The following is an 18,296-nucleotide window of genomic DNA, read 5'->3' as shown; positions in this document are numbered from 1 at the left end:
AGCCTACCTCACTTCCTTCTGCCTTTTGCATAGGCAGCTGCCTGTGCCTGGAATTCATCCCTTCATTCAGTAATATGAAGCGTCTGCTGTAGACCAGGCATCAGGATAATGTGGAGAATTAAAAGGGCCCTTCCTTCCCTGACCTTGCATTCTGTTAGGGAAGACATACGCTTAGCAAAATGTCAACACAATCAACTATAAGTAGTACACAGGAAAACTAACCAGGTGCTATGAGGCTGTAGAACGAGGAACCTTGGACTAACTTTGGTGGAGAAAGGGCAGTCAGGGATAGCTACCTGACAGACCTGCTGTGTCAGTTGAGTTAAAAAAGATAAGCAGGAGTTGGAGAGCAAGGCAAAGAGGAAAGAGAAAGGCTGCTGGTCATTGGGAATAATGTGTACAAAGTCCCTGAGGTGGAGAGGGCATAGCAAATTCAAAGAACTGAAAGACCAAAATGGCATGAACATAGAGAATAAAAGGGAAAGCCAAGGTAAACCTGGAGGGACAGGGGAAAGCTGAGGCAGAACTTGTGGATTTGGGGCTTGAGCCAAAGAGCCGCAGGAAACCACTGAAAGGCTTGTACAAGGGAATGACGTGATCAGATTGGCCTTTTTAAAAGTTGGTTGCTAGGTGGAAAATGGTTTGGGAGGGGAAGTAAAGGAGATGATTAATCGGACACAGGGTTGAGACCCAGAGGTATTAAAAGCAAGTCTCTGACTGGTACACTGTGCCAGGTAGTGCCAGGCCATTCCTTGTGACGGGAAACGCCAGGAGAGGAGCAGCGTTGGGGGAAGAGTCAGGAATTTAGTGTCAGATGTGCATATCAAATATGAGGTCCCTATCAATCATGGAGCCATCAGGGCGCCTGGGTGGCTCAATCGGTTGAGCATCCAGCTCTTGATTTCAGCTCAGGTCTTGATCTCAGGGTCTGAGTTCAAGCCCCAAGTTGGGCTCCAGGCTGGGCATGAAGTCTAAGTTTAAAAAAAAGAAAAGAAAAAAATGGAGCCATCAATGAGACAGTGCCTGTAAGGACCTTGAGGTCCAAAGGGAGCCCAGACATCGCATATATTTGGGAGTCATGAGCTTAGAGAAGATAACCAAAGCTGGGAGGCCAGACACCGGTGCACAGAGACACTACAAGGTTCTCTGTCGAACTCCTCAGTTCTTCCAGTCCTAACATACTCATTCCCTGTGCAGAGCTTTCCCTGCTGCCTAAATAACATAATTTACTACTTCTTTGTTTCTTGTCTACCTTACCTTTATTGTATCATGCAGTAGGTACTTGCTTTTGTGTCTCACCTCAATTAGAGATGAGCCCTTACAAGTGGTGTGTTTTGTATGTGCTTAGTTTCATGGCTTAGTCCTTGCCCTCAGAAGTCTCTCACTAAATGTAACTCAGATGAATTGAAATGAGTGGTGTAGTGTGGCCTTTAGACCTCAGAATAGCATTCCACAGTTATACAAGGAGTAAATAGTGTGGTAACATCTAACATGCCAGCAATCCCTGCTACTGGAGGTCTTTTGGAATGCATCCCAATCAATGGGAGAATGGGGCTTATATAATACAAATTTGCTTTCTGGGTAATGCACACATTCCATAAAGAAAAGAATACTGGTTTAACTGTATTTTAAGTGGGTTTAACTGAAGAAGGTGCTGATTCTTCTAACTGTGCTACAAAAGAAGACTTAGCATGTCTCCACTCAATACTGCAGGCAAATGTGTGTGGTCTGTGAGAAATGTGTTATCAAGAGCTGGTAAACATTGTTTTGGCAGATCCCCACACAAGAGAGAGCCAGGAATGATTAAATGAAAGAACAGCATATGTGACATGATTTGCACAGTCAAATCACATTCCACATGCTCCCAGGGCTCCAGAAAAATCAGACGGCAATTCTCAAATTAACCATCTGCCTTTCTGCTTTTAACTCTTCCACCAAAAAGTAGAGGAAGGGGAGAGAGAGGGAGGGACAGTATTATTTTATGAATGTTTACTTGGAAGCTTAAGCCTATATTCTTATAGTATAGTTCAGAGAACGGAGATGAACAACACGGTGCTGAAGGGTTCAATCTTTAGCCACACTTGGGCCTAATACAAGGTCATGTAGCCTGTTGTTTAAAACAAATTGTCCAACATTTCAAATCCTAAGCTTGCTTATCAGTAAATGGTGCTGGTTGGTGATAGTGATGGTATTGGGGAAAGAGGGTGTAAGATCCAATATGTATTCTGTGGGGTAGCTCTGAGGATGAGATGTGATGACATTTGCTCTTAATTTCGATTTGCAACTCATTTAGCACAGTTGGCTGACGTGTAATAACTGTTGAATAAACGGCAGCTAGTTGGGACAGTAATGGTAGAGTGGTAGAGGAAATTGAGGCAGGTTTTATTGGGCTTAGAAAAATAAGAGCTGTTTTATTTTATTTTATTCTTGGTATATAATGAAAATTTGAGAAACATACTAGTTTTAAAATTGTATTTGTAAAGTGGATTTCTACTTTTTAATATCCATGTGAGTGTATAGTCTGATGGGCACTTAAGCCATTTAGCAGGAAGGTAAATTTCTGACTATAATTATTGTGGGGAAGGCAGGTGGTTTTTTAGTATCTCCTGACCTGCTCTGCATTCATCAAAATCAAGAAAATGTGCCTGTTCATACCATTAGGTATGAATTCCATTAGGGATAATGGAATTTTTAATTATAAAAACATCTAAAAGTTCAAGTATTTTTAAAATTAGAGTGAAAAATACAATGAAACTCTATATTCAATCACCCAGGCACCAAACTTAACCAAGATTCTGCTACAAATATTTTTTCTCAATTATTTCAAAACAAATTGCAGATATCAGAGGTCATTTTACTCCTACATACTTTCCTATGCCTTTCTAAAACAAGTTGACATTTCCTTACAAAAATCACATTCCCATTATTATGATAGGTTTTATTTTATTATGAGAGATTATTAAATTCTGTCTACATGCACACAGAAACACACACACTACCTAAAATGTGCCTCTCATTCTTGAGTATTCAAAACTAAATGTACTGATGCCAACAATGATTTGGAGACACAAGCATTTTTTGGGAGGATGTGTGGTTGTAATAAAGCAGAACCAGAATACTTTATCTGAGCAGGCTTTCTCCCTATTTGGCCCATTTCTGTCTAGATTTGAATCCCCTAGTTCCTGATGGCCTGAGGGTAGCAGGATGGGAGGCGTAAGTTGGGGAACCCTGTCAGAACAATTGCAGGCTCTTTCCCTGGTTAACCACTCCCTAAACATCTGTTTGTGATGCCAGATAGAGGTCTCCTTTACTCCAGTGCCCTTTCTAGAAAATTTTAGTAACATTTAATAATACTAATCTAATAATACTAATAATACTAAAAATAATTAGTATTCCATGTTTAAATTTGGATTTGAAACTGGATTCCTTGGAATATTTTTAAATTCTACTATTATATCTCAGGAAACATCTTGATTATGTAAATAGCCATAGTAATTCATTGTATGACTAGCTCCTTTTTTTTTTTCTTTTTTTTTTTTTTTTTAAGATTTGGTTTATTTATTTGACTATGACTAACTCTTAAACTAAGCAAAAAAACTTCCAAATTTAAGAAACTTCACAAGTATAAAGCAGTACTTTGGGGGAAGAAAAAAAGCATTGTATTTGCTAAAATGCTATGTGTTCTTTAATGCCTGCTCTGATTATTTGTGCCTGCAAACCTCAGAGCTCCTGCCGGTGACTAGCATTGTTGGGGAGGGTGGTGGAATCTGTTGCCATGGCAGGAGGAAAAGAAGGAAGAAAAAGGCAAACAATAAAAGCTGACATCTGGTTGATGGAACCTTCTTTTGCCCTCAACAGTTCTGCCACAGAAAGAGATGAATGGCTAGAAGCAATTTCCAGGTCAATAGAAGAGTATGCCAAAAAAAGAATCACATTCTGCCCTAGTAGGAGTCTTGATGAGGTATTGTCTTTTCCTTCTTGGTTTTTGTTTTTTTGTTGTGTTTGTTTGTTTGTTTCTTCAGTGCATTTCAAGCAGTTTTTTACCCTAAAGAAACTTTTCCCAGGGGTTTAGAAAGGCAACATGTGTTTCACAGAAAGATGTAAGTGTGGGTGTAATTTCAGAGCTAACTATCTTGTTAATGTCTAACGGCAAGTCTGTGATAACAAATAGCGCATTCATATTTTTTCTGGTTGTAAAACTTCATTGTAAAAAATGGGGGAAATACAATATAATTTAAGGAAGAAAGTAACCAGCTGTCATTGGCATGACTACAGGCATCTTTTTTAAGTTAATTTTGCAGCAAAGGATTATTAGGATATAGCTAATCTTAATATCCTGAGAACATGACAACTATAATAGCCCACCACATCCTTAATGACACCATCAGCACTGAGCTGCCATTGTGCACCCCCTCCCCAAATAGCTTGATTCTATAGTACTCTATGTGCATGGAGGTAATGAAAAGTCATTCTTCCACAGGCTGACTCAGAAAATAAAGAGGAAGTTAGCCCTCTTGGATCTAAAGCTCCCATCTGGATCCCTGATACCAGAGCCACAATGTGTATGATCTGCACAAGTGAATTTACTCTGACCTGGAGACGACACCACTGCCGGGCCTGTGGGAAGGTGGGAGAAACTGACATCCATCTCCCTTGTGATTTCTTTTTCAAGATTTTATTTATTTATTTGACAGACAGGGATCACAAGTAGGCAGAGAGGCAGGCAGAGAGAGAGGAAGGGAAGCATGTTCCCCGCTGAGCACAGAGCCTGATGCAGGGCTCGATCCCAGGATGCTGGGATCATGACCTGAGCCAAAGGCAGAGGCTTTAACCCACTGAGCCACCCAGGCACTCCTCCCTTGTGATTTTTAATAGCTTCAGGCTGTACATAGTGAAGAAGCTTATTTCCTCCTATAAATCATGTCGGGGAGAAGAAAAGATACTGAATTGTGGATGATATTTTCTCTAAATACTTAGGCATAGTGCAGTCTCTTTAGGGAACTTACCCTTACTTACCAAGATTACTGTAGAATGTCAATAATAGATTGTTTTCATTAAAAAAAACATTGACTAATAATTAATTAAACTACCTTTATCTAGATACTAAGTATTTAATAGAGGTACTTTGAGTGTTGAAATGATCACCAGTGACGTGTCTAGGTCTTCATGACCTCGTTAGTCAAATGAGCATCGTAACAATGATGTCAAAGAATTGCTGTGAAGAGTAAATGGAGTCTATTTAGAAGCATTTAGTAGAGGGCCAGATGCTTGGTAGAGGCACAGCAGATGTGGTCGTGGTTACTTAGCGATGGTGATGGGCAATGTCCCTGATGATAAGTACAGCTAACAGAGGGCTTCATGCACATCCTTCACGGTTTAAACACTTTGCACATGTTAATGCTCTTAGTATTTTATTTTATGGAGTTAGCACTCGGTCCTATTGTGTGTCCTCTTTATCTTCCGTTGTAGTGTTGTGCGTGAGTTCACCGCAGGCCTGAACTCCACAGAGGTATTAGTGAGAGTGATTGAGAAAAGGTTTTGAAAGCCCTCTAGGTAGACAGCTTTATCTACTGTGGCCTACTCGTTGGTTTGATGTGGAGGTTATTCCAAATAAAATAATTCCAATGTGTTTTCAGATTGTATGCCAAGCCTGTTCATCAAATAAATACGGTTTAGATTACCTGAAAAATCAACCAGCAAGAGTATGTGAACATTGTTTCCAAGAACTGCAGAAACTAGGTAATATATAAGTAAAGATCTAACAAATTCCTTTATTCCCAGATGCTTCCAAACGACCTTCTGAAAGAATCTCCTCAGGTGCATTAGCGATGTGATTGGTGATAGTCATCTCAAAATGTTAAGAATTTTGCTTTCGTAATTTAATTAAGCTTTCTTAATGCATAGGATACTAATTGTAGAAATATAATTACAGAATGAAATGCTTTAAAACAGTTACAAGGGAACTTTAACTTTCAAGTAATTTTGAAGTTTATAGTTTCCCAACTGTGTGCTTGTTACAAATCATGTTTATCTATCTCTGTGGACATAGACTGACTGGGTGGCCCTTTGTTAACTTATTTCTAATTACTTGGACTGATTTGGTGGTATATCTAAATGTCCAGCTTTTCACCAAGTACAAAATGATGTCATATCTGCCTGCTCATTATTTGTAGGTATCCATCCCCACAGTTAAGATGAATGCAGCTAGCAAGACCACTCAGGTCTATATTTTGGGAAGAGAGTTTTCGTTCAGTTCCTGAACCTATATATAGGATCTGAATTTCAAAGAGGTTGTCCTTCATTTCCACGAAGAATAGCTTTCCATCACCAAATGAGAATGTCTCAGTGAATAAAACTAGACGGCATGCTATTTCAGAATCCATATATTTATGGAGTAATAATAACTGTTACATACATGGTCCCAGAAAACACATTTATCTAATCCTTCATTGGCCTTTTTGTTCCCCGCTTTGTTCTGTGGGTGTACAGTATAGGCTGTGAACCTTCCACACTCATTTTTAAAATCCTCTTCCTTAATCACCCACACCCATTTTTAGTCAATAAATCTTGACTGATTTATCCTCAAAGACCTTCTTCTTAATTTTTTCATCTCAGCCCTATTTTTTAATCTGGACTATACTCATAGTTTCCCAACAGGTTTTCTGCTACAAATCCTTCCTCCTTTCTACTGCCAGATTTTTTTTTTTTTCTTTTAAATTCAGTCAGATACTGTCATTTCCCAGCCTTAAAGACCTTGGTTTCCCATGGCTTAAACAACAGTTCACATTCCTTAGAACCAGTCTTTTTTCCTTCAGCCTTATTATACTCCAAATAGATTATCTAATTTCATACCTCTGCTTTTGCTTATGCTGACCTCTCTTCATGGAGTGTCCATCCTCTTCTTTTTGACTTGGCAAATTCCTGTTATACCTTAATGGCCAACTCAGATATCTTACTATTTCCCCAGCTTTCCCTGAATCTCTGCACTCAAAATTAGTGGTTTCCTATCTTGTCTTATGGCCCCTTTTCTAATACTTTGTTTATTATATCATTTTTATTCCATCATATATCTAGGTACTAAATGATGCTGTTAGTGTTTTTTTTTTTAAGTCAGGAGGGAAATTTATATAATATATTTAAAATTGATAGTGCATTAACATGTTTCATTATTCTAAGGCACAAAAGGGTCATCCTCTCATGGTTTACAACTGAAAAAGCATAAAATCATAGAGAATGGAAAGTCTTTCTCCCATTCAACTTTTGGCCATTCATCTTTTTCCCAGGGGTCTCAGTGTCATCAGTTTCTCAAGTGTCCTTCCATAGATATTTTATGCAACAGTGTTTATAGATCTGAATTAAATTGAATTGCAAAATGCTTACCACTGGCTACATAAGTGCACCTGATTTGTTTTAGATCACCAGCATTCTCCTAAGATTGGATCTCCTGGAAATCACAAATCTCCTTCAAGTGCCTTATCATCAGTCTTACATAGTATTCCATCAGGGAGGAAACAGAAAAAGATCCCAGCTGCTCTCAAAGAAGTAAGTGTTTCCATTAAACTTGCAACCTGATATAAGCTGAATTATTCATATGCATATAAAACACTGTTTTTCTTCCATAAAGGAAGATGTCATTTCCCACTACTATTAAGACATGCATTTTAATAGTAGTACTAGATGTAGCTGATGTCTCACTCTCTTGCTTGGTCTCCCGTATGACCTGAGTCATTCAGAAAATGGCACTTGAAAGGTTTGGAGAACATTTTAGAGAAATGGTAACAAGTAAAGATAGTATAGACATATGGGAATTTTTTTTTTAAAGATTTTTATTTATTTGTCAAAGAGAGGGAAAGAGAGAGAGCACATGCAGGAGGAGTGGCAGGCAGAGGGTGAAGCAGGCTCCCCACTGAGGAAGGAGCCCAGTGTAGCACTCATTCTTAGGACCCTGGGATCGTGACCTGAGTCAAAGGTACTTAACTAACCAACTGAGCCACCCAGGTGTCTCTAAACATTTGAATTTTTTAAATTACTTTGAGAAGATCCTATGCCAGAGGGAAGAAGTCTAGAATATTTTAGGTACTTAATTAGCATTTACTAATCTACACCATTTGCTTTTTTTAAATATTGGTTGGCTATAGACAGCTGCACTGATAGTAAATTATCTTTCATTTCAACTTAAAAGAAAAATGTAAAAAGTTAGGATAGTCTGCACATTTAAAACTGCCAGTGGCGTGATCCACAGGCATCACCAGGGTTCAGTCAGCCAGCATTGGTTAACATACAGCACTGCCTATCTGGGCCACCTCTGTTTTTTTGGTTTGTTTGTTTTAATTTTTTTTTAAGATTTTATTTATTTATTTGACACAGAGGGAGATCATAAGCACAAGTAGGAGGAGCAGCAGGCAGAGGTCTCCCCATTGACCAATGAGCCCGATGTGGGGCTTGATCCCAGGACCCTGGGATCATAACCTGAGCCAAAGTACTGCTTAACCGACTGAGCCACCCAGGCACTCCTGGGCCACCTCCATTTTTTTTAGTTAATTAATTAGTTCTACCAGTTTTGAGGCCAGCAGAGTAGAGTTTTAAATTTTGTTCTCTTACTTGGTTACTCTAGAAGTGTTCTGCAGTGGAAAATGGAAGCAAACAACTCTAAAAAGATCGTGTTCTTTATGTAAAATTGAGTGTATTCCATCATGGCCATTAAAACACTAGTAAATGATCCATATAGCCAGTCTCATGAAATAGTAATAAGAGGACATAAAGTTCTAATTGCCAAGTTTCTTAAACTGGTTGAGCCAATTTAGTACTCTGAACTGTCTCTTCTGTCGCTCAGTTTCTGAATCTAAATTGACTTTCAGAACTTAAAGGTGCTTTACCAATGGAAATAGTTTCAGTTTTCTATAATTGTTCGCCTGTCCATGCTAATGTCACAGTTTATAAATATAATTCTTAAATTTGCTCTTCTTGTTAGTCTAAGCTCCACAGTGCAAGTTACAAAACTATTTCTAGTCTAGACTAGACTGACTCAGCCTGACTCCAGTCACATTTTGTACATCTTTCCACTCAGCCACACAAATCGACCTTCCACTGTCAAATCCCTACTTCCCCTGACTGCAGCAGCTATTTCTTCCTTTGCTCCACTGGCTCTCAAGGTGTTCTCCAAAGCAGCACATCAGCATCACCTGAGAACTTACTAGAAATGGAAATTCCTAGACCCCACCCAAAGTCTACAGAATCAGGAACTTCAGCAAGCATTCTTTGTGATTTGGATATATACTAAATTTTGAGAACCACTGTTTTCTCCTTTACAACCAAACTGAGAAAAATAATTTAACCGGTTAAGTACTATAAAAGTAAAAGTTTTCTACTTTCCATTAAACTTGATTTTTGTCTTTTTATTTGTAATTGTAATTTGTAATTGAGGTGAAATTCACTTAACTTATAATTAACTACTTAAAGGATATTATTCAGGGGTGCCTTGCCAGGTCAGTGGATAGAGCATGTGACTTTTGATCTCAGGGTCCTCAGTTTGAGCCCCACATTTGGTGTAGAGTTTTCTTTTAAAAATATACAGGGGCTCCAGAATAGCTCAGTTGTTAAGTATCTGCTTTAGCTCAGGTCATGATCCCAGCATCCTGGAATTGAGCCCCATATCAGGCTCCCTGCTTAGCAGAGAGTCTGCTTCTCCTTCTGCAGCTCCTCTGTGCTTGTGTTCCCTCTCTTGCTATCTCTATCATAGATAAATAAAATCATAAAAAAAAATACACACACACACACACACACGAGGGTACCTGGATGGCTCAATTGGTTAAGTGTCTACCTCTGGTCATGATCTCAGGGTCCTGGGATCAAGCCCAGCACTGGGGCTTCATCCTCAATGGGGAGTCCGCTTCTCCCTCACAACTTGTGCACTCGCTCTCTCCCTCTCAAATAAATAAATAAAATCTTTTTAAAAATAAAAAATAAATAAAAGGAATCTTATATACATGACCTTTTGTGTCTGGCTATTTTCATTTCTCACAGTATTTTAGAGGTTCACCTAAGTTATAGCACGTGTCAGTACTTTGTTTCTTTTTATTTGTGAATAATACTCTGTTATATTCATATACCACAGTTCATTCATCTGTTGATGGACATCTGAGTTGTTCCTGCCTTTGGGTTTTTATGAATCATGGTGCTATAAATGTGTGAACATATTACCATGTGGACATTTGTCTTAATAATATATCTAGGAGTATGATTGCCTGGTCATATAGTAGTTTAGGTTTAACTTTTTAAGAAATTAGGAAGATGGGGCGCCTGGGTGGCTCAGTGGGTTAAAGCCTCTGCCTTCGGCTCAGGTCATGATCCCAGGGTCCTGGGATCGAGCCCTGCATCGGGCTCTCTGCTAAGCGGGAAGCCTGCTTCCTCCTCTCTCTCTGCCTACTTGTGATTTCTGTCTGTCAAATAAATAAATAAAATCTTTAAAAAAAAACAAAAAAAAAAGGAAAGAAATTGGGAAGTTGTGTTTTTATTCCAGTAATGTTCAAGACATTTTTAGAATTCCATTCAGAGCCTCAGTAGGCTCAGTAATGGCAAGCTATGTCTCTTGAGTTAGACTTGATTTATATTTTAAAAAAATGAAATCACTGGAAGGGAAGCTTTGTGACTCATGTGATTAAGCTGCTTAAGACCAATTTTATTTTTAAAAGGATAATAGAGGACAGGGGCATCAGGACAGTTAAGCGTCCAACTCTTGATTTCAGCTCAGGTCATGATCTCCAGGTTGTGGGATCAAGCCCCATGTCAGGCTTCTCACCGAAATTCTCTCTCCCTCTCCCTGTGCCCCTCCCCCACCGCTTGTGCTCTCAATAAATAAATGAATAAATAAATAAAATATTTTCTGAAAAAAGATAATAGAGGACTATGCATGACTATCCAGTATTGTAACTTTCAGTTACTCAACTAAGTTAGGCATATTTCAAAAGAGGAGCATACAGAATATTTTGATCAATGACAGTAACATGTAACATAATTACATAGTAGTATATCAGTGTAACTACATTTTAAGCAAAATCTCATTTGAATGTAAACATTCTAATTTTTAAAAAACCATTTGTCTTCTATAAGTCTGTCACTTCATACAAATATACTTGAACTTAACAGGTATTTCTAATTTAACATGAGATATTAAATTTTTCACTAGATAATAATATATCATCCTTCTCATAAAATTTGTAAGAAATTAATACAATTGATATATGATTAAAAGTAGACTTTTTTTCTTTTTAAGATTTTATTTATTTATTAGACAGAGATCACAAGTAGGCAGAGAGACAGGCAGAGAGAGAGGAGGAAGCAGACTCCCTGCTGAGCAGAGAGCCCAACACGGGGCTTGATCCCAGGACTCTGGGATCATGACCTGAGCTGAAGGGGGAGGCTCTAACACACTGAGCCACCCAGGCGCACCTAAAGGTAGACTTTTAAAATTCATAGAATCCACCTGAATTTGTTTTCTTTTGCCACATAATGAATTACCACAACCTTAGTGGCTTAAACAACAAACATTTATTATCTCAGGAGTCCAGTCATAGCTTAGCTGGGATCTCTGCAGGACCACAGTCAAGGTGTTGGCCAATGTTGAGTTCTCATCACAAGACTAACTAGGGAGAGGTCCACTTTCAAGCTCACTCGGTTGTTAGCAGAATTCATTTCCTTTCAGTTATGAAACTGAGGGTGCTGGCCTCCTGCTGGCTTTTGCCTGGAGTTTCCCCTGAGTTCCATGGCACACAAGCCTCCTAAGACAACTACTTCTTCAAAGCCAGCAAGGGAGAAAGTCTCTAGAGCCCATCTACTAGCAATGTGGAGTTTTGTAGAACATAACATAATCATGGGAGTGACATGCCATCATATCCCCTATATTCGCTTGGTTAGGAGTAAGTCACAGGTCCTCCCCACACACAAGGGGTAGTAGTGTGATTATCAGAGGCAAAGATCATGGGGGACCACCTTAAAAATCTGTTCACCATTCTTAGCATCTGGCTAAGTCAGTTGTTTGAGCAGCTGACTCTTGATTTCGGCTCTGGTCCTGATCTCAAGGTCCTGGGATAGAACCCTGCATCAGGCTCCCTGCTCAGCAGGGAATCTGAGGATTCTCTCTCTCCCTCTCCCTCTGCCCCACCCCTGCATGCATTCACTCACTCGAGCACACTTTCTCTAAAATAAATAAATTTTAAGAAATAAAAAGTCTGTTCACCATTCTACTAATAACACAGTTCCTAAACTTGGCTTTTTAATTCTGTTGTTCTGTGTTAAAAAGAGAGAAATTTCAACTGCCAGTTTATAATCATTGAGAGCTTACTACCTTTTTGCCCAGAGATTAAGACATTTTCATCTTTTGGGGCACCTGGGTGGCTCAGTGGGTTAAGCTGCTGCCTTCGGCTCGGGTCGTGATCTCAGGGTCCTGGGATCGAGTCCCGCATCAGGCTCTCTGCTCGGCGGGGAGCCTGCTTCCTTCTCTCTCTCTGCCTGCCTCTCTGCCTACTTGTGATCTTTTTCTGTCAAATAAATAAATAAAATATTTTTAAAAAAGACATTTTCATCTTTTTATGAAACAAAAATAACTTCTCTCAGACAAAATTTGGGGATCAGAAACTAATCCTTAAAATCACCATGAATAATTGAATTTTCCATTATTTCTCTGTTAATACAAATAGTTTTATTTTGGGTACCTGGGTGGCTCAGTTGGTTAAGCGACTGCCTTCAGCTCAGGTCATGATCCTGGAGTCCCGGGATTGACGTCCGCCATCAGGCTTCCAGCTCTACGGGAGTCTGCTTCTCCTTCTGACTTTCTCCTCTCTCATGTTGTCTCTCACTCTCTCTCAAATGGATAAATAAAATCTTTAAAAAAAAAAAAAAGTTGGTTTTTTTTAAAAGATTTTATTTATTTGACAGAGGGAGACACAGTGAGAGAGAGAACATAAGCAGGGGAGTGAGAGGGAGAAGCAGGCTTCCCACTGAGGAGGGAGCCCAATGCAGGGCTCATCCCAAGACCCTGGGATCATGACCGAAGCCAAAGGCAAACGCTTAACAACTAAGCCACCCAGTCACCCCATTAATATAAGTCCAAAAAATTATTTCAGGAAGCGTTAAAGGTTTAAGTAATTTTCCCTAATATTGCAAAATACGAAGAACAGTAAACAACATATACAGTCCCAGAAATGCAACTTTCAAAAAGCATTTCTGATCTTTAGAATTATTTTTCTTCCTCTGGCAACTCAGAAAATAAGTGACACCACAAAGAAATACATATATGCAAGCTCAGTTAAACCAGGCAAAATGCTGGAATGGTTTTATGTTTTTTAAGAGAAGTGGTGGAGAAGGGCAGAGAATCTTAAGCAGGCTATACACACCCAGTGCAGAGCCCTTGAGAGTTGGATGCTTAATAGACTAAGCCACCCAGGTGCCCCGATATGCTGGAACTGCTTCTAAACAGAAGGGTATTTTATGCCCGTTGTAATGGCAGTATTCAATTTGCATAATAGCAGATTTCATTTTGTTTTTGTTTTTGTTTTTTAAGATTTTTTTGTTTTTGTTTTTGTTTTTACTTATTTGAGAGAGAGGTAGAGGGAGAAGCAGGCTCTCTGCTGAGGAGGGAGCCCAATACGGGGCTCCATCCCAAGACCCTGGTATCATGACCTGAGCCGAAGGCAGATGCTTAACTGACTGAGCCACCCAGGTACCCCATAGTAGCAGACTTTTAAAATAAACCATTTTATTCTCAAACATTATCTTATTATGGTTATTACTCTCAGCACCAGTGATCAAAAGCAATTTGTTACTTTACCTTTTGTGTCTTTGAAAATCATTAAACTATACATGGGGTTTGCTTATGTAGGTATCAGCAAACACAGAAGATTCTTCCATGAGTGGCTACTTGTACAGATCAAAGGGCAATAAAAAACCTTGGAAACACTTGTGGTTTGTCATAAAAAATAAAGTGCTGTATACATATGCTGCAAGTGAGGTAAGATCTGAAATCTAAAGATGAATAATTGTGGGGTCTGGTTTTATAATGCCAATTAGAAATAATTACAGTATCTGTTTAATCTATTTGTTTTGTGTATTTTTTTTTGTTTTGCTTTGCTTTTAGAGGGGGAAATGTTGCTGTGATTTTTAATGTCAACAGTGTCCGAGAGCTCTTACTCAAAAATGTTAGGAATTTTCTATAATATTAAAATACAACTTTTTTTGGTGTCACGGGGCTACTAAGAACTTCACTAAAGGCAAAGGTTCTTATCCTTTTTTACCAAGCTCTCTTGGTTGACACTCCCTTGACTATTCCCAGATTATACTGGTCAGGCCTCAAGCTTAGATAAAATACTTTGTTTGGGTTATAAACAATGCCTGGCTATTTGCTCTAACATTGCCCTTTCAACTGTCTGATCACCCTGTGTTCCAGTAAAATCCTATTAAAAAAAACACTGCTCTAGGAGCCAATCTCTTCCTTAGTGGGACAGGATAAATCACTTCCCCAGCTTGATTTCTGCATCCATAAAATGAAAGTAATTATCTACGTCACATGGTTATAGGGAAGTATGTGATACTCAATGGATGTGAACACAATGAAAACTGTTTAGCGCAGTGTCTGACTCATGAGATAGGTCAATTTAATATTGCTGAATAAATGGGGGCACCTGGGTGGCTCAGTGGGTTAAAGCCTCTACCTTCGGCTCAGGTCATGGTCCCAGGGTCCTGGGATCGAGCCCCACATCGGGCTCTCTGCTCAACAGGGAGCCTGCTTGCTCCTCTCTCTCTGCCTATCTCCTCTTCTTACTTGTAATCTCTGTCTGTCAAATAAATAAAAATCTTTAAAAAAAATTGCTGAATAAATGAAAATGAAAAATAAAGAATTATCATTGTTTTATATATGTGTATATGAAATTAAGTTATAGCTATACAGTTCAAGAGTTTGCAAATCTGAATTTTGTTATCAATTTAATATCCCATCTCCCTTTGTGTCTTTTTAAATTAGGATGTGGCAGCTTTGGAGAGTCAGCCTTTACTAGGATTCACTGTCACTCAAGTCAAAGATGAGAATTCGGAGTCCAGAGTGTTCCAGTTACTACACAAAAACATGTTATTTTATGTGTTCAAAGCAGACGATGCTCACTCAGCTCAGAAGTAAGTAATTTAGACATATTTTTCTTTTATACATGAGTTTCAAGTTGTCACATGATTGATTTTAAAATAACCTACTTTCATGTGTGGGGACAATTAAGAATTTAAATCAGAGATCCAGATTAGTTAGATTTAACATGTTTTTCAAAGTCTTTAGAACTGTTGTAAGGCTAGGCAAGAAGATCTGGAATATTTTCAGGAGTCAAAGGGGAAAAGAAAATAGGTAGTTCTGTCCAGAATATTTTGTCTATACATGACCTCTGAGGAAGCAGCATGAAACTGCTCTGCTGAAAAGGAAAGGAAGCTGAGGCATTTGACCTCTCCTTCAATGAGGGTAAGGATCATCTCTTAAAACATTCCAGGACTTTGGCAATCCAGTGATTCAATTGTGCCATGGAACAGCGGGAGTTTAAACAGCTGCTTGCTAACTTACTTCTTTGAGAAAAGGGTCAAACACATTAAGAGGCTCCCATGCTATTCCCAATAACTGAGTAGAAGGAAATGGGTATCATTTTAGATGGTAAAGGCTTTTTTAAACAGTCTCTTCAAAATTCCGACGAGAATATTTATTTTGATGTCATGAGGTTGTTTAACATAGAGAAGCATATCTCTGTGAAATTCAGGTCCTTTGTAAACGAAACAGTGCAATTTACCTTTTCGCCGGATGTTTCATGTGATTTTTACTGTGGCCTCACAAGTTACACATTTTTGTTTCCACTGAGCTTAGTGCATATGTGTTCTCAAAGGCTTAAAACGTGCATGCAGATAAAAAAGAACGCCTTAAGTAAACAAGGCTTGTCTTTTCTTAAGGCAATTAGAATTAATGTACCAGAATTATATGTTCCTGAATATTAATCAGGTACAACGTGACACATACTCTGTAAGATTTTTTTTTCAGTGTATGTTAGGATATCTAGTGTGTTCTTACTACTCCAAATAATTCTTTTTCAGTTGAACGGAATACTGTTTAAAATTATGTCACTTAACTATTTTTTCTGTAAAAATTACCTTGGATAAAAGAGTAATTATTCTAATATTCTGTTAGGAATTACATTTCTCGTGATTTTTATCTGTATTCATCATCAAGTTGATAAAAATTATTTCTTTTGAATATATATCTTTTGTTCATATCATTAAGTTGACAAGGTAGAAAAATCTTCAATATGATTGAATGTAGTTGAGTGAAGGAAATCTGCTTGCTTAAAATTTAGAATTAATACAGGCTAAATTATAAGTTTCTCTTGGAAGTCACTAATATCATGGAGGTGTTTTTACAAATTATAGGATGTTAAAACGTATTAATTTTAATGGAAAGTTTTAGCTTTTTAAAAGATATATTATAATTTATGCCTTTGCCTTTAAATTTTTGAAAATTCTATCCTTAAATTTGAGCTAAATCTGTTACAGGCTATGTTTACTAATTAATTTGAGTGGTTTCAAATGTTCATAGAAAGTTCAGAAGCAAGTACAGTGCTAGGGAGGTACAAGAAGTGTCTTCTGAATAATTTCAGCTGTGGGTATTGTCAGATAAAACTTTGAGACTAATTAATTTTGGAAAAACTTCTATGAAACTCTGAAACAATTTTTTTTAAGGTTTTATTTATTTATTTGACAGAGATCACAAGTAGACAGAGAGGCAGGCAGAGAGAGAGAGGGAAGCAGGCTCCCTGCTGAGCAAAGAGCCCAATGTGGGACTCGATCCTAGGTCCCTGAGATCATGACCTGAGCCAAAGGCAGCGGCTTAACCCACTGAGCCACCCAGGCGCCCTGAAACAATTTTTTTTGATACATTTCATATTGCATGCAAAATTTTGATCAACTGAAGTAGAACAGATGTTAGATTCTCTTTCACTGAAAATATTAGAACAGGTCTGGACTGTGGATGCCCAGAGAATTAAGAGAGGAGACAAAGATAAAGCTGGTGTTACCAAAAGCAAAAAGGGGGTTGAAATAAAAGCCTTGTCAAATGTATTCATTTCCCAAACCAAACATATGGAATCATCAGGACTTCACAGAGCTTTTACATGAAATGGCCCCTTCCTCACACCTCATGTACATAAAAGATGCAATTTTCAGGCCAAATTTTTGGCCATATTACTGAGTAAAGGATGTTTCCATATACATAGAATTCTAATTTGGTATAAGAAGCTTCTGAAAGGGACGCCTGGGTGGCTCAGTTGGTTAAGCAGCTGCCTTCGGCTCAGGTCATGATCCCAGCGTCCTGGGATCGAGTCCCACATCGGGCTCCTTGCTCCACGGGGAGCCTGCTTCTCCCTCTGACTCTGCCTTCCACTCTGCCTGTGCTCGCTCTCACTCTCTCTCTGACAAATAAATAAATAAAATCTTTAAAAAAAAAAAAAAAAAAAAAAAAAAAAAAAGAAGCTTCTGAAATATACCGCGAGGGGAGTGGATCCGCAGGCACAGCTGTGATCTATATTGTCTTAACATTTATTGGAGGATTGCATTTTACAAATCTAACAAATTTCTCTTACCAATAGGTGGATAGAAGCATTTCAGGAAGGCACAATATTGTAGCGATACTGGTTTCATCCCTTCTGTGATTCCAAATGGGTGGAATTTCATCAGAATGGAGTAAATGCAGTACAAAAATTTTATGTAAATGAACACTGCCAAGATAAATCCAGCCAAAATCTTCATCAAATATTGTGAATTATTTTGTTAGGTGTAAGGTAATTTTTTTTTAATGTTTGTTTTCTCATGTATGTTATTTATTAAAATTTTGATGTTTACTTCCTGGTCAGAATTATTTCTGAGACTCACACTGAATTCTGAAGTACCTTTCTTTTAGAAACCGGAAAACTTATCTTAATATTGTATACTGTATTAACTGTTTGTGACACAGATTTCTCAGTGTGTTTTGTAGTGTTACATTGTAATATTCTTACTTGAGTTAAGTCTTTGTAAATAAAAAACACACATCAAGGAGCAAATTTCTATGCAGTGTTTGGCTTAGGAATTACTATAGAACTGCTGATGAAAAAAATGTATGTTTTTGAATCAATAAACTTAGATGAATTTTTGTATCTTTTAATGGAAAAACACACGGCCAACTCCTACCTCAGTAATTGTGAAATGAAATTCCAGTAAATTTTCTAGAGTATTTCTGTTGTACCTCT

The 18,296-nt window shown here is 38.2% G+C and overlaps 1 protein-coding gene across 3 annotated transcripts in view; it reads left to right on the top strand.

Annotated features, from left to right (window-relative positions):
- Positions 1 to 17,909, top strand: part of FGD6 (FYVE, RhoGEF and PH domain containing 6) — a 122,069-nt gene extending 104,160 nt beyond the window's left edge. For 2 of the 3 annotated variants that reach the window (XM_059186541.1, XM_059186540.1), the window contains exons 15-21: positions 3,859 to 3,961; positions 4,481 to 4,627; positions 5,637 to 5,739; positions 7,415 to 7,542; positions 13,877 to 14,005; positions 15,014 to 15,162; positions 17,658 to 17,909. In XM_059186541.1, the coding sequence (XP_059042524.1) occupies positions 3,859 to 3,961; positions 4,481 to 4,627; positions 5,637 to 5,739; positions 7,415 to 7,542; positions 13,877 to 14,005; positions 15,014 to 15,162; positions 17,658 to 17,694 (796 nt within the window). In that variant the 3' untranslated portion in view covers positions 17,695 to 17,909. The remainder of the gene's footprint in view (positions 1 to 3,858; positions 3,962 to 4,480; positions 4,628 to 5,636; positions 5,740 to 7,414; positions 7,543 to 13,876; positions 14,006 to 15,013; positions 15,163 to 17,657) is intronic. The other variant, XM_059186542.1, reaches the window with a different exon arrangement.
- The last annotated feature ends 387 nt before the right edge of the window (positions 17,910 to 18,296 follow it).

The sequence above is a fragment of the Mustela lutreola genome, chromosome 8 (assembly GCF_030435805.1).
Source record: "Mustela lutreola isolate mMusLut2 chromosome 8, mMusLut2.pri, whole genome shotgun sequence".
NCBI lineage: Eukaryota > Metazoa > Chordata > Mammalia > Carnivora > Mustelidae > Mustela > Mustela lutreola.
This window is presented reverse-complemented; position numbering and strand designations above follow the sequence as displayed.